The sequence below is a fragment of the Peromyscus leucopus genome, chromosome 7, assembly GCF_004664715.2.
Source record: "Peromyscus leucopus breed LL Stock chromosome 7, UCI_PerLeu_2.1, whole genome shotgun sequence".
Taxonomy (NCBI): Eukaryota; Metazoa; Chordata; class Mammalia; order Rodentia; family Cricetidae; genus Peromyscus; species Peromyscus leucopus.
Genome location: NC_051069.1, coordinates 6,550,933 through 6,570,391, shown reverse-complemented (window position 1 = coordinate 6,570,391; position 19,459 = coordinate 6,550,933). Strand labels below are relative to the sequence as shown.

General features: G+C 48.8%; 1 protein-coding gene across 1 annotated transcript in view; it reads left to right on the top strand.

The window, feature by feature from the left end:
• The first annotated feature begins 9,810 nt into the window (after window positions 1–9,810).
• The window catches only part of Dapk2 (death associated protein kinase 2), a 127,088-nt gene continuing 117,439 nt past the window's right edge, over window positions 9,811–19,459 (top strand). Inside the window, exons 1-2 of the mRNA XM_037207394.1 lie at window positions 9,811–9,892; window positions 17,493–17,590. Of these exons, the coding sequence (XP_037063289.1) occupies window positions 17,514–17,590 (77 nt within the window). The 5' untranslated portion in view covers window positions 9,811–9,892; window positions 17,493–17,513. The remainder of the gene's footprint in view (window positions 9,893–17,492; window positions 17,591–19,459) is intronic.

Sequence of the window (19,459 nt, the reverse complement as noted above, 5' to 3'; positions counted from 1 at the left end):
GTTACATTTGTTTATGCTCTGGAACATCTGTTTAATGATGCAAAGACGTGTTTGATGAAATAAAATTGACTTGTGGCCAGGAGGCTGAGTCAGCGATAGCTGACAGGAAGTGGTAGGGAGGAGCCCGGTGAGAACGGAGGGCGAGAAGAAGCACGGGGGTCTTTTGGAGGAGGAGAGTAAGGAGAGGAGGTGAGCTACCTGCTATCCAGCCTTCTGAAGAGCAGAACTCGACCTTAACCTTTGACTCTTGAGTTCTTTAGAGGGACGGAGATTTAGTTACGTTCCCTTCTTAGCTTTGCAGGAGTCGGAGCTGAGGGAACAGACTCCCTCCGCTGCGGGCCTCGCTGCCTCACCGCTGCTGTGGCGGTGGAGCTGCAGTTGCTGATTCGGACAGCTGTGGCTTAAAAGGCAGCAGCCACTGAAAAAAAAAAAGGACAACACTTGATCATTTTTCTCCTAGAAATATTTAGAAAAATAATACTGGGGATGGAGAGGACACTCAGTGGTTAAGAGCACTTGAGGCCATTGCAGAAGACCCTGGTTTGGTTCCCAGCACCCGCATGGTGGCTCCCAACTACCTGAAAGTTCAGTTCCAAGGGTTCTGTGCTCTCTTCTGCCCTCCTTGGGCACCAGGCACTCATGTGACTCACACACACACACACACACACACACACACACACACATTTGGGCAAAACACTTATAAAATAAATAAATAAATCTAGAAATAAATAAAATAAATAAATCTAGAAAAAGAATACAATATCCTGAACTAAGCCTAGCTGGCAGGCCAGCTACTAGGAATGCTGAGGCATAGAGATCAAGAGTTCAAGACCCACCTGGTCTAACAGTGGACTCAAGGCCCGTGTGGTAATTTAGTGAGACCAGGTCTCATAATAATAATAATAATAATAATAATAATAATAATAAATAATACAAGGGTTGGGTTAAAAAATAATTTAATGGTCGAGCACTTGTCTACATGAGTGAGACCCCGGATTCCACTCCCAATACCTCAAAAGTAAATAAACAGAATGGAATGCGATTGTAAGAGCTGCGGAGCAGGAATGAAAGACTGTTAGCAAAACAAGTTGTACCTCTGCATCCATTAATGATGGAGCATGGGGAGAGCAAAGGGCAGCAGTGCCTCCTGAATTAGACCCCCAAACCCCATAAAACTAGGTGTGCAGGCTGGACAAGATGGTGTACACCTTTAATCCTGGCATCAGAAGGCAGCAAGTTCCAGGCCAGCCAGGACAACAGTGAAACCCTGTCGCAGAAGAAAAGGAAAGAAAAGTCTAGACATAGCAGCATATACTTGTAACGGTAGGGCTGGGGTGGGGACAGAGACAGGGAGATCCTAGAGCTCAATGGTCAGCTAAAATGATGAGCTCCAGGTTCAGGGAGAGACCATATCTCAAAAATGTAAGAGAGAGCACGATAGAGGAAGATCCCCGGAGCTGACATCTGGCTTACACACACACACACACACACACACACACACACACACACCACATACACACACACACACACACACACACACACACACACACGATCATTCATTATGGGCATTAAGCACATTACTTCTTAGTTCTTCTCTGGAGTGAGGAGGTCTCCATGGGTATAAGCTTACTCTTTTTAGCACAGCCTTTAGTGTGACTATTTTGCTTGATTAACCTTGTTCTCTTTAGTTATAAAAGTAACATGGAAACGTGGGAAAAGAGGAAAAGCTTCCACCGTAGGAAATGCAAACTGGAAAAAGTCTTCCCTTGTGCCCATGCCTGTATTATTCACTGTTGTATCCTTTCACAAGCTGAATCCTCAAAGTAACAACGAGGGGGGGGGGGGCTGTAGGAGGTGAATAGGTCACGAAGGCAGAGCACATCCTTATAAAAGATGAGTGCTCTTGTTTAAAAAGGCCCCAGAAGGAGTGGGGCTCACACGGCACCACCCCTAGTTGAGGGCCTTTGGCAGTCGATGGCTGCCGGGGAAAGGAGAGGCCACTAGTCGGTTGCCCATGATCCAGTGGGTGGCCCCACATTCATCTCCATGCAGGCAGCATTCAGCGGACTCAGATTAATAACCAAAGAAAAGGAGGAGGAGGGAGGATTCATTGGGGATGTCCAGAGGAGAGAGAAGAGAGAGTAGAGGAGAGATATAATCAAATATAATGTACACATTATATACATCTATAAAATTGTGAAAGGCTGGAGAGATGGTTCTGTGTGGGCATCACTGACTGTCCTTCCAGAGGACCTGGGTTTGATTCCCAGTGTCCACATGGTGGCCCACAAATGCCTGTAACTCCAGTTCCAGGGGATCCAGCACCCTCTTTTGGCCTCTGAAGGCACCAGGCAGCCATGTGGTGCACAGGCACACATGTAGGTAATACGCTGTACACACACACACAGACAGAAAGCAATTGTCAAAGATGAAATTAAAGAAACGTGTTTTAAAAAGGTCCCAGAGGACTTCCTTGTCCATGCCAGCATTGGTAAGAAGGCACCATGTATGAACAAGTAAGTGGGCTCTCTCCAGACACAAAATCTGCCGGGACCCTCAGCTTAGCGTTGCCTATCCCCTGAGCTGTAACATCTCTACTGTTTAGAAGCTACTTAGTTTATGGCATTTCATTGTAGCAACCCAGACAGACCAAGACACTTTCTAAAGCAACCACCTTCAATGATTTTTAATTTTGTTTTTTCTCATAGTTTCTAAATTCTGTTTTCCTTGATGTTGAAAATTTTCAGAATTACAGAAATGTTCCAAGAAAAAATTCTAGACTTTTTCTTTTCTTTTCTTTTTCATATAGGGTCTCACCTAGCCCAGGATGGCCTCAAACTTGATATCCCTAGGATCAGCTGGAACTTGAGATCCTCCTGTCTCCACCTCCAGAGCAGTGGGATTGCAGGTGTGCACCACCATGTCTGGTTTGTGAGCACGGGGGGTTGGTCCTAGGGCTTCATGCGTTTTCTTCATTGTTAAGGGTTTTTATTATGGTATTTTGGGCTGGGGGTGTGGCTTAATTGTTAGACTGCTTAGTCCATTGCCTGGCATGGACAACACCCTGGGTTTGACCCCTAGTCAGATAAACTGGGCATGATGATGCCCATCTGTAATCCTACAGCTCTGGGGGATCAGAAGTTCAAGATGATCTTAGGGATATGAAGTTGGAGGCTAGCCTGGTCTACATGAGACTCTATCTTAAAAAATTGTATGACATTTTGATCTGTGCCTATGGTTAAATCATTTAATAATTGGTCCATAGGGTGATTCTAAGAATTAAAAGTTAGCTGGTGGTCTAAATTTGTATTTTTAATATAAAATGCCTTTTCCTTCTTAATTCCTTTAAAATATTTTGTCTATCCTTAATGTTCTAATATTTCATAGTGATATCACTTGACGGTATTTTTAAAGATTAATTCTACTTGTCACTTGGTGTCCTCCCCACCCCTGCCCCCTGCCCTGAGATCGGGTCTCATAATCCTAGCTGACCTGTAACACACCCAAATAGGAAGGGGGATTAGAAATTGGACAGCTCCAATAAATGCAAGTATTTGCTACATTCTTCAATTTTCTATTTCCCCACTGTATAATAGAAAACACAATAATTTTGCTCTAAAAAGTATTCAGCATGGGGATTAAAGGAAATATTTGGAAGCTGGTTCGATGAACTCTCCATCTGTTGATATGATCTGGGTTGAAGGATGAAAATGTTCTGTGTGGATGGAATGATGGGAACCAAGACTGAGAGGTCAGGGAGCTCCCACGAAAGGAAAGGGACGAGGGAACCTGGGTCCTTTAGCCCAGAGAACAGGTCTGAAGAGGAGAGGGCAGAGGCCCCCTCCTGTTTGGGACAGAGGCCACGGTAAGAGGGTGGACATCATTTTCCAGGATGCAGCTGTATTTTGTGGGGTCAGGGCCTGGGTGGGTTCATATGTTGTCGTCATGCAGACTCAGGAGGGCAGAACCGGGCTTTGAGGGGGAGAGTCAGGACACACAGGGATCAAGGGTCAGTCAAGGGTGTGGAAGGAGCCATCCTAAAGTCATCAGCCCTCATCAGGTGCGGCTGGGAAGGAAATGCTGTCCTTTCTGGCCTTCCCATGTGGATCCAAAAAAGGCCTCGGGTGGATCTCACAGTGTGTGGAAGGGTGATAACAGGAGTCAAGAACCTGCTAGCAAACGCAGGAAGGTGCAGTATCATCTGCTTTGCATTAGGACTGAATTCAGGGAAGAGTTTCCGTCGTGGGGGGCGGGGCGGGGAGCATCCCTACTGTTCCTTTCCGGGTACTCAACACCCTTCTCTCCGATCTCTGGGCTCCTGCTGGGCTCTGTCCAGACCCTGGCCTGGCCCCAGAATGCAGAATTCGTGCATCTTTTCCTAGGGTACCCCCTCTGCTTGTCTCTGAGCCCCCGACCCCATGTTAGTGCTTCATTTCTCCATGGGAGCAGCTCAGGGTACCAGCGGTGGGCACCGAGAAAGGTCTGAATGCATGAGGTGGACTCAGGTCACCACTGAGACCTGGATAGATGGAGAAAAGAAGAAATATTTCTGAGGTGGAGGAAGGAGCATGGCTGGAGAGAGATGTGCAGAGTCAGAGTGTCTCAAGGTGGGGGACCTTGGGTCAGGGAAGGGAAGCTGACATTTGACATTTGTATTACTGCTTTTTCAAGTGTTTGGCTGTGTGTGTGTGTGTGTGTGTGTGTGTGTGTGTGTGTGTGTGTGTGTGAGAGAGAGAGAGAGAGAGAGAGAGAGAGAGAGAGAGAGAGATTCTAACATCAGCCCTGAAGGTGTAGTTATTCTCATTTCACAGATGAGGCAGGATACAAACAGGACTGTGTGACTTCTCAGCCTAAACTCATCAGTGGGTAGCCATAGGTTGGGGCCTTGGCTAAGTACCATATCACCAGACTCTGCCCTTAGTAGAAGGCAAATGTGTGGGTCAAGATCCCTCACTGTGGCCCCTCTGCTGGTCAGGAAATCCGGGCAGGCCGTGATGGGTGGCTTCACACCCACAGTCCTTTACACATACACAGAGGTTCCCCTTTTCCACACCCCCTTGTTCTCTTCTGGTCCTTCCTGCTAACACAGCTCTTCTTTCAAGCTGGACTCCAGGTCTCCCTTTCTCTCCAGTCCTCTCAAGGGACCCTTGCTAACACCGGACCTCCACCTCTCGCCCAGTCAGTAACCTACAAGTGTAGTGCGATGCTTGCAAAGTGAATCTCCATCCTCCAAGCCTCCCAGACGCCAGCTCCTTTCTTTCCTCTCTCTTGCCCTTCCTACGGTGGGCTCAAGACTTTGCCCAGTCCAGCAAGGTTGTAGTTACAAAAGCCACCGGACCTCCCTCATGAGGAAGCAGGAAGAGCTCTGTTGAAGCTTGCTCCACACTCGGGTTCTGTATGGCTGGGCGTAGAAGTGCAGAGGGCATGGGCTGGGCAGGCAGGGCTAGAAAGCCAGGTCACCAGGTCACCCTTGGGAAGAGGAGGCTTCCTGACTGCACCACCCCAGCAGTGGACCAGCTGTGGAGAGTCCCCTGATCTGACTGGTAGGAGAGGTGTCAGTCATCACTGGACCCATTGCCAAGACGTCTACATGGCAGACTTTATTTGGTACTTCCTTAGACTCTGCTCTGGGCAGGGTGGGTGTGGAGTGGGTGCAAAGGTGAATAAGATGTACCTTCTCCCCAAGGGAGCTCACACCCAGACATTTACAGAACAACAGAGGTAGCTAACGCTCGCTGAAGCCGTAATGGAGGGCCAGGCACTGACCTCAGACTTTCAGAGGTGTTGAAAACTAACCGAACATGCTATTTTTAGCTCCATTTGACTTCTGGGGATGACGTACAGAGAAATCAAGTCACTCATCTGAGGTCACAGCCAGTAAACTCCAAGCTTGTACTTATACTTAGTCCTTCATTTTGCTCTCATACCTTGCGTCACATAAGCGAACCCCAGTGTCATCCCAGCCCCCACACCAGCTTCATCCCTACACTGTCTCTCTGCAGGAGGCCATCAGGGTCTGTCAACTCATCAGTTGGCACAGCCCAGTTGTGGCTACCCTTTGCTGCCTGCCCCTGGGACCCCTTTACCCATGCACGGGCTTGTGTTGTCTTCCTATAGAAACTTCCAGCTCCTCCAATGCTCCCATTAGAGCCCCTTAGAGCATCTTGCACAAAGCAAGCGCTCAGTGTGTTGGCAGTTTGGAAGATGCATTCATTTCTCCAGGTCTCTGAAACAGGGGTACAGTGGTCCCCAGCCTGTGCCATGGAATCTCCTGATAGTTCAGCAATGATGTACCAAACCTATCCTAGAGATCTTAATGTAAAAGATGCAGGATGAGGTCAGGGCATGAGGGCTTTTTAGCACATGGCCGGAAGTAACCCTATTTTAGAGATGTTGGGCAAAGCATGGTGGTGCACACCTTTAATCCCAGCACTCGGAAAGCAGAGGCAGGTAGATCTCTGAATTTGAGACCAGCCTGGTCTACAAAGAGAGTTCCAGGATAGCCAGGCCTACACAGAGTAACCTTGTCTTGAACAATAAAATTAAACTAATAATAAATAAAAAGAAATGTTGGGCTAGGTGTTGTGGTGCACATATTTAATCCTAGCACTCTGGAGGCAGAGGCAGGTGAATCTCTGTGTTTGAGGTTGGTTGGGGCTGCAGAGGGAGATCCAGGACAGCCAGGGCTGTGCAAAGAAACCCTGTCTTGAAAGCAACAAAGAGATGTGGAAGTTTCAGTTAATGTCAGACATTGGGAGGAAGAAAAACGTGGGCTATGGAGGTGACTAGGCAAGATTTATATCACAGCTCGATCCCTCATGTTGTGTGAACTTGGGAAAAATTAACTGCCCTATGTCTCGGTTACCCTATCTGTAAAATGGGAGAATAACATAAGTAGAATACTCCAAGTAAAGGCTTGGGAAGGCACATTTTAGAAGATATATGATGAGTAGTAGTTGTTAAAATTCATTACATATTTGTCTATCCAATGTCTAATTTTTTTAAGATTTATTTTCTTTTTAATTGTGTGTATATGTGTATGTCTGTGTTGGCAAGTGCATGTGTGAGTGCAGATGCCTTTGGAGGTCAGAAGAGAGTATCAATCCCCTAGAGCTGGAATTACAGGGCTTGTGAGCTGTCCAACATGGGCTCTAGCCCTGGCCTTTTTTTTTTTTTTTTTTTTTCTGAGACAGGATTTCTCTGTGTAGGAGTTCACTCTGTAGACCAGGCTGGCCTTGAATTCACAGAGATCTGCCTGCCTCTGCCTCCCAAGAGCTAGAATTAAAGGTGTCACTACCACCTGACTTTCTTTCTCTTTCTTCCTTCCTTCCTTCCTTCCTTCCTTCCTTCCTTCCTTCCTTCCTTCCTTCCTTCCTTTTTTTTTTTCCGAGACAGGGTTTCTCTGTGTAGCTTTGCGCCTTTCCTGGAACTCGCTTTGGAGACCAGGCTGGCCTCAAACTCACAGAGATCTGCCTGCCTCTGCCTCCCAAGTGCTGGGATTAAAGGCATGCACCACCACCACCTGGCTATTTCTTTCTTAAGATGGTCTCTTGCTATGTTGCCTAGGATGGTTTTCAACTACTTAGATCAGGCAATTCTTCTATGTGGGTCTCTTGGGTGCTGAGATTAAAGGTGCACGTCACCTGGCCAGGTTATCAGCATGTAATTATCTAGCATCTTCTCCCGGGGTGTGTGATAGCTAATATTCATTGTCATTTTGTCAAGACAGACTCATCTAGGACACACACCTCTGGGCATGTCCAAGAGGGGGTTTCTAGATTGAGTTAACTGAGGGGGAAGACTCACTCCAAATGTGAGTGGTACCATTCCATGGGTTGGGCTCCAGACTGAATGAAAAGGAGAAAGAGCTGAGCAAGCATTCATCTCTTCTCTGCTTCCTGACTGGGAATACAGTGTGATCAGCAGTCCCATGCTCCTGCTGCCATGAAGGACTGAACCCTTGAACTGTGAGCCAAAAACAAACCTTTCCTGTAGTTGGTTGTTTTTACTCTTTGGCTCTTTTGGGGGGCCTGCCACCCAGCTCCCAAATAAACACACACGGAGTCTTATTATTACTTATGAATGCCCGGCCTTAGCTTGGCTTGTTTCTTGCCAGCTTTTCTTAGCTTAAATTATCCTGTATATCTTTTGCCTCTGGGCTTTTATCTTTCTCTATTTCTATATACCTTTCTTTACTTCTTACTCCACAGTTTGCTGTGTAGCTGGGTAACTGGCCCCTGGAGTCCTGCTCTCCTTCTCCTTTTCCTGCTTCTTGATCCCCCCTCCCCCCAGGATTTCTCCTTCTATTTATTCTTTATACCTGATAGACCCACCTATTTTTCTGTCTTGCCTAGCTATTGGGCATTTAACTCTTTATTAGACCAATCAGGTGTTTTAGACAGGCACAGTAACACAGCTTCACAGAGTTAAACAAATGCAACATAAAAGAATGCAACACATCTTTGTATCATTAAACAAATGCTGCACAGCATAAGAGAATGTAACATGTCTTTTTTAAAAAATATTTGTTTATTATGTATAGAATATTCTATCTGCATGCTAGAAGAGAGCACCAGAACTCATTATATATGGTTGTGAGCTGCCACATGGTTGCTGGGAATTGAACTCAGGACCTCTGGGAGAACAGTCAGTGCTCTTGACCTCTAAGCCATCTCTCCTGCCCAAGAATGTAACACATCTTAAGCTAATACTCCACAACACTTTCCTTCCTTAAGTTGCTTTTGTTTTGTTGCAGAAAAGTAACTACTGCTGGGAACAACAGAGAACAAGACGGCTGTGGTTTCTTCATTTATGGCACTGCATTTGCACTCAACATGCTTTTATTGGGTTTGGGATAGCATGTAATCTGTTAGTTCAAGATGGACAAGAGAGTGTTTTTGCTCTTGTTGAAAGTGGATATTAATCATAAGTAAAACATAGGAAGGGAAATGACAAGAAAGAACTAGAGTGACTTTTAGAGGGCGGACTCCAGGAATGCAGGAGCATAATGAAATACTTGTTTAGTATCAGCAAGGCTAGGATGGTTTGTCACACAGCTACAGCACTAAAGACAGGAGAGGAGGTATTTGGGACTGGTTGGAGGATGCAGGACCTCCCCATTGTGGTGGCACCTCACCACCAGGGGGTGTCCTTCTCTCTGCCCACTGACTTCAGAAGCCACCAGATGGTAACTATCCCTCTGTAGCATGGTGTTCGAGGAGAACCCCAGAACCTGTACAGACCTGAAAGGTCAAATGTGAAGGTCTGGGATCTGCCCAAACTCAGAGGCAATGATCAGAGTTGGATGGTGCTGTCAGTGCCTCGGTATTGAAAAGACTGAGGGACAGTGTGCTCCTCTGGGTGCATTTTACATGTTACCATTCATTCTCTAGCATCACTCATGACTACACTGGAGGCTACTAAAAGAACTGTTCCCACTTCCTGGGAGCTGGGGCAGTGGGACTTCCTCAGGGTGGGTGTGCGTGGGTGGGTGATGAAGGGCAGAGAGATACTGTTTTCTGGGCAGTTGGGTCGGGCTGTGTAGTGCCTGGAACATCAGCTCACTCAAGTTAATCCTCCCCCAGCTGGCACAGCATGTGAGAGACAGGTTGGGAAAGAATGCAGGGAACCTGCTGGTCTCCGGAGCATCCGAGCCCTCACCTCGGGGCGGTCCCGCGGGGGTTCCAGCAGGGGGCGCCCCGAGCTCCGGGTCGAGTGTCCGGGCACGTCTCCAGCCGGCGCCTGGGACGGGGCTGGCCGCTCCGCCCCCTCGACACCCGGGCGGCTCTGCGGGAGGACGTCGGGCGCCGGGAGAAGAACTGAGCCGAGCACCGCGCACCCCGCTGCGTCCCGGTGTCCATCCTGCCCGCCGCATGCAGCGCAGCCTCTCGCCGTGAGTAGCGCCCGGGGCCACGGGGCTCGACAGCAGCAGAGGCTGGGGTGGCGGGACATTGCCTGTCTAGGATATGGCCCTTCTACGGTTTGTGCGCTGTGGCGGCACCCGGAGGCCAGTCTGCACGCTGCTACCTCGGGGTGCCTCCTAAGCTTGGCACTCCGATCCCACGGCACCTGGGCAGGAGAAGGGAAAGAGTTTGGCCCCCGCAAAGGGGACCAGTTCCGGATAGGGGAGAGACAAGCCCAGAGTCTGTGGGCTCACACCTCCTCCTCCCCTCGGCCCAGGAGGTTGCTTCCTGCGAAATGAACCTCCAGTGTGGCCTAATGAGCTGTGGGCAGGTGGAGGGGACACTCCCTGGCGCCCTGTCCCCTAGCAGCTGGGGGCTGCTCTTTTTGATTTCTGACATTGGTTCCCAACCACCCTTGGCATCCTAGGGGAATTTTGTTGACTAAGAGAAGCTGGCACCTTAACTGCTTCAGAGTTAAGTTTAAAGCCCGTTTTCCTCCCACCCCACCCCCTGTTAAGTTTTTGGCATCGAAAGTGATGGCATTGATAGCCCAGTTGCTTCCTCAGAGTAGGGGTCAGGAATTATCGGCTGCCCCGGGGGCAAGTTTCCTGCTGGAGGAATAAAAACCAGCACCCTGACCAACTCCCTACAGCCTTCCAGTCTGTCAGATGGGGGGGGGGGGGGGCGGCAAACAATCCAGCTGCCCAAAGAAGCTGACCCTTCATCAAAAGATGGAGTTTTTCTCATGTCAACCCAAGGAGGTGGCTGACCCTCTCTGGGCTCCAGCTTCTTTATCAGGGATTCTCCAAAGAGGTTCTGTGATGCTAGAGTCCCCTTCCTTCTGCTGGCAGCTTCCTCAGAGGCCAAGTCTGAGGAGTCTTCATAGGGGTGTGTGTGTGTGTGTGTGTGTGTGTGTGTGTGTGTGTGTGTGTGTTCTTCAAAGAGTCTGAGGAGTCTTCATAGGTGTGTGTGTGTGTGTGTGTGTGTGTGTGTATTCCAAAGAGTCTAAGAATTCATAGGTGTGTGTGTGTTCCAAAGAGTCTGAGGAGTCTTCATAGGCGTGTGTGTTTGTGTTTGTGTGTGTGTGTGTGTGTGTGTGTATGTATTCCAAAGAGTAAGAATTCATAGGTGTGTGTGTGTGTTCCAAAGAGTCTGAGGAGTCTTCATAGGTGTGTGTGTGTGTGTGTGTGTGTGTGTGTTCTTCAAAGAGTCTGAGGAGTCTTCATAGGGGTGTGTGTGTGTATGTGTGTGTGTTTGTGTGTGTGTGTTCCAAAGAATCTGAGGAGTCTTCATAGGTGTGTATATGTGTGTGTTTCAAAGAGTCTAAGAATTCATAGGTGTGTGTGTGTGTGTGTTCCAAAGAGTCTGAGGAATCTTCATAGGGGTGTGTGTGTGTGTGTGTGTGTGTGTGTGCGCGTGCGCGTGCACGCGTGCGCGCGTGTGTGTGTGTATGTGTGTATGTATGTTCCAAAGAGTCTGAGGAGTCTTCATAGGTGTGTGTGTGGGGTAGGGTGGTGTGTGTGTGTGTGTGTGTGTATGTATGCCAAACCACTGCCTGCCCTGCCATAGCCTGGCTTCTCTTACTGGAATTGGGTGAGGTGGGGTGAGAAACTCAGAGAGTTAACATTGCAGGATGAGGTTGGACTATATGGGAAGACAGTGAATGTGGGGTGGTGTTCCAGACCTGGGCACCTACTCCTACCTTGAAGTTGTCCCCCCAGAAGGCCACTGGCTTTCCAATCCTTGGAGCCACCTTGAAGAAGTTGGGTGGCTATGGGAAGCTTCACCGCCCAGCTGTGTGATGGTGGGCAAGTCCCTTCCCCTGTCTGGACCTCAGATTCCTCCTTTTGTCAAACAAGCGACTTAGACCAGACCCCAGTGGGTTCAGACTTTTGTTTTGAGGTGAGTTTTGACTCCAAACCCCAGTCCACAGCAAGGATAGTGTGGGAGTGCTCTGGCCCACTTCCTCACCCTGCTGACTTCTGAAGAGGGGATTAAACTGGAAAGGTATCGGTGAGGTCCCTTTCTGTGGGGTCTGTGTTACCGCCTAGACTGTTGCTTGGTATTAGGGCCATTGGCAGGAAGGTGGATTCCCAAGGCTCCCTTGGGAGATATGTGGACACCCAGATGGGTGTCATCTTTGGAACGTCTGGAGCTGGTAGCCTGAGTCTCTGGTCAAAAGTTACAGTCATATCCGTTGCCTGTGATAGGTGGTTTCAGCTTTTCAAAGCTGGTGGTTATAATTATACCTTAGAGTTGCTGTACATGAGAATTTACCAATTAAAGTAAAATGCAAATTGATCTCGTGGAGGTGTTTGTTAGGTAGGAGAGAGTGCCAGGCCACCACTAGGTGTTTTACTTGACAGTGAAGTATCTGAGCTGTGGTCTTGAGAAAGGAGGCTGGGCACTAACTGCAAGTCAACTGTTTATAGAGTACCTGCTGTATATTCACTACTACAAGGGGACAGAGGTGAGAATGATACAGCCTTTGCCTTCATGGGCTCCCAAAGCATTCCACAAGTACCATCGCACTGACAAAATAGATATTTACTAGGAGGCTGGAGAGATGGATGACTCAGTGGTTAAGAGCACAGGACCTGGGTTCTGTTACCAGCACCCACAAGATGGCTCACAACCATCTTTAACTCCAGTTCAGAGGATCTGACGCCACCCTCTGGCCTCTTTGGGCACTACACACATGTGGTGCATAGACATACATGCAGGCAAAGCAACCATACATATAAAGATAAATAAATCTAAAAAATAGGTTTAATGGATAAAGAAGATATTAGTTTACTCTCACCACCCCCGCAGGGTCTCATATAGCCCGTGCTGATCTTGAACTCATTATGTAGCTGAGGCTGACCTTGAACTCCTGGTTCCTCTGCCTCCTCCTCTAGAGTGGTGAGATTTTAAGTATGAGCCACCATGTCTGGTTTACGGAGTGCTGAGGATCGTAGCTACAGCTGCTTTGTGTCTGTTATTTTTCTTTTTGGAGACAGGGTCTTACCTTGTAGCCCACACTGGCCTGAAACTCAAGGTACCTCCTGAGTGCTGGGATTACAGGTGTGTGCCAGCCACCTCCAGTGCATTTGGTGCTGGGGATGGAAGCCAGGGCTTCATACATGCTACGTACATACCCTGCTAACTGAGCTATGTCCCAGCCCTGTGGAGACGTTTTCTCCAAATTGAATCAGACAGTATATAATCTTTTTGTGGGATCTGGTTTCCTTTGTTCTTCATGCTTGAGAGATTTGCCCATGCCACAGCACTTAGTGACTCCATTGTGTGTATGTATCCAGTGGGCCTATCTATTCTTTCCTTGATGGTTCCAGTTTTTAGTTGTTGCTAATAGTTTAGTTGTTGACAAATGGGCCGTTCTGGAGAACAGCTGCACAGGTTTCTCACAGTGTGTTCACAGAAACGGTTCCACAGGACTCAGAGGGATTTTTCCCAGTGCGTATCTCCCCTGGCAGTGTCTGGGTGCTCTACACACTCGCCACCATCAGGGTTGACTAGGCCTGTTTTCCATGGAAGTTAGTTTGAAGCCCAGAAAAGCTATCTTGTGCTCCCTGAAGGGCACAGAGCTGGGGTTGGATCCAGGCTTTGTCTTTTTCCCAAATTTATTTCTATGTGTATGTGTGCTTTGCCTGCATGTCATCAATGGGCCACATTTGTGCCTGGTGCCCACATAGGCAAGAAGAGGGTGCCAATTCCCCTGAACCTGCAGTTACAGATGGCTGTGAGCCGCCATGTGGATGCTGGAAATTGAACCCAGGTCCCTTGCAAGAGCAGTCAGTGCTTCTAACCACTGATCTATCTCTCCAATCCCTTTGCTTTCCTTTTTGAGACAGGCAGAGAGATTATGATCTAGAATGAGAAAATTACAACCTGATCCTATTGCGGGGGGGTTTCTAGAATTCGAAGAAGGGAAGAACAGAGTCACAGAGCCTCACAGAGAAGGTAGCACGTGGGCCACTGTCCCCTGAGGGAATGGAACAGCCACCAGGTGGGCTTCCCATGGAAGGTGCCCTCCTGGAGGTATGACATGGCAGGGTGAACCGAGAAGACGGGAAAGATTCACTGTAGCTGTAACATGGATGTGTGGAGTGAGGGGTTGACCGGGGTCTGAATTCTCTTGCCTTCCACTACACCCTGGTTCATTTTTCTGGGGGAAATTGGGGCTTCTGTGAATCCAGCTCAGTTCCTGATGGCAAATGGAGCTGGCCTCTCACCACGGGAAGCTCATAGCTGTTCTGGGGCCACGCTTCCACGTGTTCCTGCCAACAGAACTTTGAGGGGTTTTCTGTGTTATCTGTTTGTGTGAGATCGGTGCCCTCCCCTAAGAGCTGGATGGATGGTTTGTTTGGAAGGAGTTGGTTTCAGGAGTCTTGCAGGGACAGTGATAGTGAAGACAGGTTCATTGTCCAATTCCGGTGGAGTCAAACTTCGAGTCGATCGTAAAACCTTTTCCTGAGAAGGGAGTTGAATTGATTGACTTCATGCCATGGGAAACAGAAACATAGTGCCCTGGGGCAATTTATGACAGCAAGAGAATCCTCCGTATGCCTCCAGTATCTTACATCTTTTTTGCGGTGGATCCACACAGTAGTATATGAAGTAGATGCTAGGATGTCTGATAGGGTGTCTCCATTTACAGATGAGGGACAGAGGATGAAAGGGTGCCAGCTGTAGGTGACAGGGATAATCCATGCTAACCTAGCCCTGTGCCTAGGCTTGCTCTTTTTAATGTCTGTGCACACTCAGGCCCACCCTGGCCGTACAGTCGACATGAAGGAAGAGGATACATGAAGGGTCATGGGTGTCCACGGCAGGTGGCCCTGAAAGTGAGACCTGGGAGCCAGGCCAGCTCTGTCTAGGGGTCTGAGGGATCTGTGTGTTTTGACAGAAAGGATGAAGGAGGGGGCATTTTGGTGATGGGACTCTGGTTTGTGAGAAGGAGAAATGTATACACCCCCTGAGATCCAGAACAGCCCCAGTCTCTTGATGATGAGACCGGTCCTATGTGATGATCCCTCAGAGGACAGTCTTTCAGGATCGTGGCTGAGTATAGTTGACATTTGATTGGTAGGTGGGAGAAAAGCTGCCCATGCTAGCCAAAATGGGCCGAGAGACCTTTGCTAAGGACCCTTAATGATCCCAAGGCAGCTGGTCCTCTCTAATGGGGCCCTGTTCTCAGGGTACTGTCTTTAGGTGAGCTCTTTGGGTAAGGGGATTGCAAGGGAAGATACACGCTCCACAGTGAGGGCCCCCTGTGACTCAAACTGCCCTGTGTCTTTTGCTGAGGTGCCCTGTGTAGGGAGAGGTAGCTGTGTTCCAAAGATGGAGAAACTGGGTTCCTCCGCCAAGTGATGAGGTCACAGAGCTAGATGTGGGTAGTACTGGAACCAGCACCTCAGGCTCCTGACTCCTGGTGCTCTTTAAATTTGTCACACTGTCCCCACCCATGTTCTCTGTAAGGTGATGAGTGAGCATTTACCAATCCGTTCAGACTCGCCATCGGGTGGCCCAGCCCCAAGGGAGCTGAGGTCATGATAATCCCTTGTCTTTCCACAGCACTTAATCGTTCACCAAACAATTGCATGACGTGAGATTGATTTTTACAGTATTGACCCCAATTTACAGATGGAAAAGCTACGTGTCTGGTGACTTAAATAATTTACCCAGGCAAAACTGGGTCTTACATGCTGGGCATATATTCTACCGCTGAGCTGCATCCCTACATTTTGGCCTTTTAAAATATTATTTTATGTGTAGGAGTGTTCTACCCTCATATCACATGTGTAAATGGATTTTTCTTTGGGCCACCAGCTCACCAAACAACAACAACAAAAAAAAAAACCCAAACAAACCCAAAACCAACCAACCAAACAAACAAAAAACCCAAGGAGACTTATTATTAACTCAGCCTTAGCTTAGGCTTGTTCATAACTAGTTCTTATAACTTAAATTAATTCATATTTTTAAATCTATGTTCCTTTATGTGGTTCTGTTATCTTTACCCTGTATTCCCCATCCTGCTTCCTCTCCGTCTGCTGGTGACTCCGCCTTTCTTCCTCCCAGAGCGCTCTCTGTCCAGAAGTCCCATCTGTTCCTCCTGCCTAGCTATTGACTGTTTAGCTTTTGGTTAAACCAGTCATAATGACCCCTCTTCACACCGTGTAAAGGAATATTCCCCAACACACATGTGCACAGTGCTAGCCGACGCCAGAAGTGTCAGATCTCCAGAACTGGAGTTACATATGATTGTGAGCCACTGTGGGGTGCTGGGAATTGAACCCGGGTCCTCTGGAAGGGCAGCAAGTGCTCTTAACCACTGATCCAGCTCTTCCAGCCCAGCCCTTGGCTCTTTGAGACAAAGTTTCACTGTTGAGTCTAGACTGGCCTTGACTCCTCCATCCTCTGCCTGTCAGTGCTGGGATCATAGACTCCTGGCTGCAGATGTTCTCTTTTCTCAGTAGAACAAGTAGTTGAAGTTCCTGTGGTTCTGTTTCTCGGTGAACTTCCTCAGACCAAGCCGAACAAACAGGGAGGACTCTTTTTTTTCTCTTTCCTTAACAGACTGGAGACCTTAACAGACTGGAGACAGGTGTACATGCCTGTAATCTCAGCTCTGGGAAAGCTAGGGCAGGAGCATGACTGCCAATTCAAGGCCAGCCAATGAGTTCTAGACCAGCACAGACTCCTAGCAAGACCCTGTCTCAAAAAACAAAAGACAGGGGGGAGAAAAAGAATTAAGAGGAATCAGATCATGGGTTTGGGGAGATGGCTCAGCAGTTAGAACCCCTGCTCCTGCTCTTCCAGGGGACCCGAGATCCCAGAATGCATGGAGGGGTTCACAACTGCCGGTAACTCCAGCTGCAGGGCATCTGCGGCTCTCACCTGGCCTGCTTGGCACCTGTACCTGTGTGCACATACCCACCTATAAACACATACGCATGCACGTAAATAAATAAAAATACAATATAAAGAGAGGACTAAAAACTATGTCTTCGAGTTTCTGTTGCTGTGGTGAAAGACCGTGGCAAGAGCAGTGTGTGGGGGGGGAAGCGTTTGTGTGGTTTACACACTTCCACATCACTGTTCATCACTGAAGGAAGTCGGGGCAGGGACTCAAGCAGGCAGGAACCCGAGAGGCAGGAGCTGATGCAGAAGCCATGGAGGGGAGCTGCTTACTGGATTGCTCATCATGGCTTGCTCAGCCTGCTTTCTTAGAGAACCCAGGACCACCAGCCCAGAAATGGAAACACCCACAATGGGCTGGGCCCTCCCCCATCACTCCCTAATTAAGAAAAATGCCTTACAGCCGGATCTTGTGAAGGCATTTTCTCATTTGAGGTTCCCTCCTCTCAGATAACTCTAGCTTGGGCCGTTGACATGAAAGTAGCCAGGACACTATACATCATCAGCCACACATGAGACGCTCACACAGACCGGTTCTTAAGGAATCAAGGCTGTGGGTAACTTAAACTCTTTTCTCACTTGTAGTCGGTTGCTTTTCAAACTCAGACTTCTAGGCTTGTGCTAATTGGCATGGCCATCTTAAGCTTAGGTTTCTTTCCATTTCAGGATTGTCTGGTCCAGGCCTCGATGAGGAGCCCAAACATGGAGACGTTCAAGCAGCAGAAGGTGGAGGATTTTTATGACATCGGAGAGGAGCTGGGGAGGTAAGAGATTGCGTGAGAGGTGGAGGGGTATACGTGGACCCACTGACTGTTCTGTTCGTTGATTGGGGTTGTAAAGCTGGACTTGTCACAGGGCTTTTGGGAAGCTTTCAAAAGAAGCCTGAGGTTTATTCATCCTCATGGGCATCTCTGCAGATCTTGTCTCTCTGGAAATGACGTCATGACGTCATGACGTCAGAAGCGGGCGTTGCACAGCTGGGGTCTGCTATGGGAAGTCTTCATGAAATCTGTCACTCCCCCCCACCCCCCATAAAGCCCTCTCTCCAGGTTGGCTAGACATCTGACCTGTTGGTCTTTGTTTTTAGTGTCCCGTTGGGATTCTCCACGGTTCCCTAGGATTTTCTTTTCTAAGCAGGAGCCTGAATGGGAGGTGAAGTAATCCTCCTGAAAAGGGATTTGTATTGAGTAACAGCCTTACCAGCTTCATCAGGAAGTTCCTGGGATCTGAGTTGCTGTGTTTGCTCAGTCCAGAGCAGGGCTGGTTTTGCTAAACGTTCTCATCTCAAAGTCACTATTTTGTGAGAGGAGAAATGAGATTTTCTGAAGCCTCCCCCTGGACTTCCATTTCTAAAAATGGCTGATATTTAGTGGTCACAAAACACCAATCCCAGAATCCTGGTCTCCAAACCATACAGGGGATGGCAGTTCCCTTCACTCTGGTCCTACAGGTAGGAGACTGTGGGGCAGGGCTTGAGCAAGTTTCTCAAAGTTGCTGAGGGCAGCAAGCCACACAGCCAGGGTTCTGAGCTGCTCAGTTTGTCCTGCACACTCGTCCCACTCTGTCCGGTGAGCAAGGCACTTGCACACTCAAATGTTCCCCAAGGCACTCCACCTCAGCCCCTCACACACCCAGCAGAACAAAACCATGGGGTGTTTAGGGTGCCCATGGAACCAGACAGGTAAAACAGGAAGCTTTTCCCCTTCTGTAGAACTGTTGAATTAGCACTAATTGCCTCTATCCTTTGTTTTAAAGGCAAACAGAACAAAGCCAGGGAGCCCTCTCCAAGATGAGAGTCAGCGGGGAGGGGGCAGGGCACAGATCAGGGGGGAACAGATGTGGCAGGCTGCTGGAGTAGGGAGCAAATGTCTGTCTGTAGACTTCGAGGACTCCTCAGCTTTCTGTTACTAATCTTGAGCCTAGAAAAGGTTTTGAGAAGGATGGAGGGCAGAGGTTTTGGGGCCCTTGCTGGAGCCTGCCTCTGAATGGAAAATCAGGGTCTCTCTGCCACAGGCCCTTTTGCACTTCAACCCCACCCCCGACCTGGGAAACAGCATCTCCTGGTTGGTCTGAGTTGGTGTCCTTGCCTTAGCCAGTGTTCTGTCCCGTGGGTCCAAGGACGAGCAAGGTATTAGGTGTTCCTCCTAGAACTCCAGCCTGGCTAGAGGCATGCCTGATAACAAGGCCAGGGTGGGACTGGACGAGTGTCTGAGGGGCAGAGGACCTGAGAAGTTGGCTGGGCAAGGGCCCCGGAGAAGCATGCAGAGGTTGTTCCTGGAGAATGTTTGTGTTATTCCCTCCCTGCCTTGGCTCTCCACCGCTTTGGACACAAGAGCTGTTAGAACCGGGAGGCGACCATGTTTTCGAGCCCTCCCTCCCTGCAAGTGTAAAGGCTGCATGTCCCTCGTCTGGGATCCTCCCTCCCCAAAGTGCTGGCTAGACAAAAAGGTTGGTAAGAGTCGTCAGAGACCTGGGACCCGTGGAGTGCTCAAACATGCTAGGACTTGGCTGGAGCTTAGGTGAGCTAGAAGGTCATTAAAAGTCCTTCCTTCCAGGATCCCCATTAGACTGTTGTGACTGAGGTTCAAGGTGGTAACGGGTCCTGCAGGGGGCCATAGAATGGGCTGGAATTA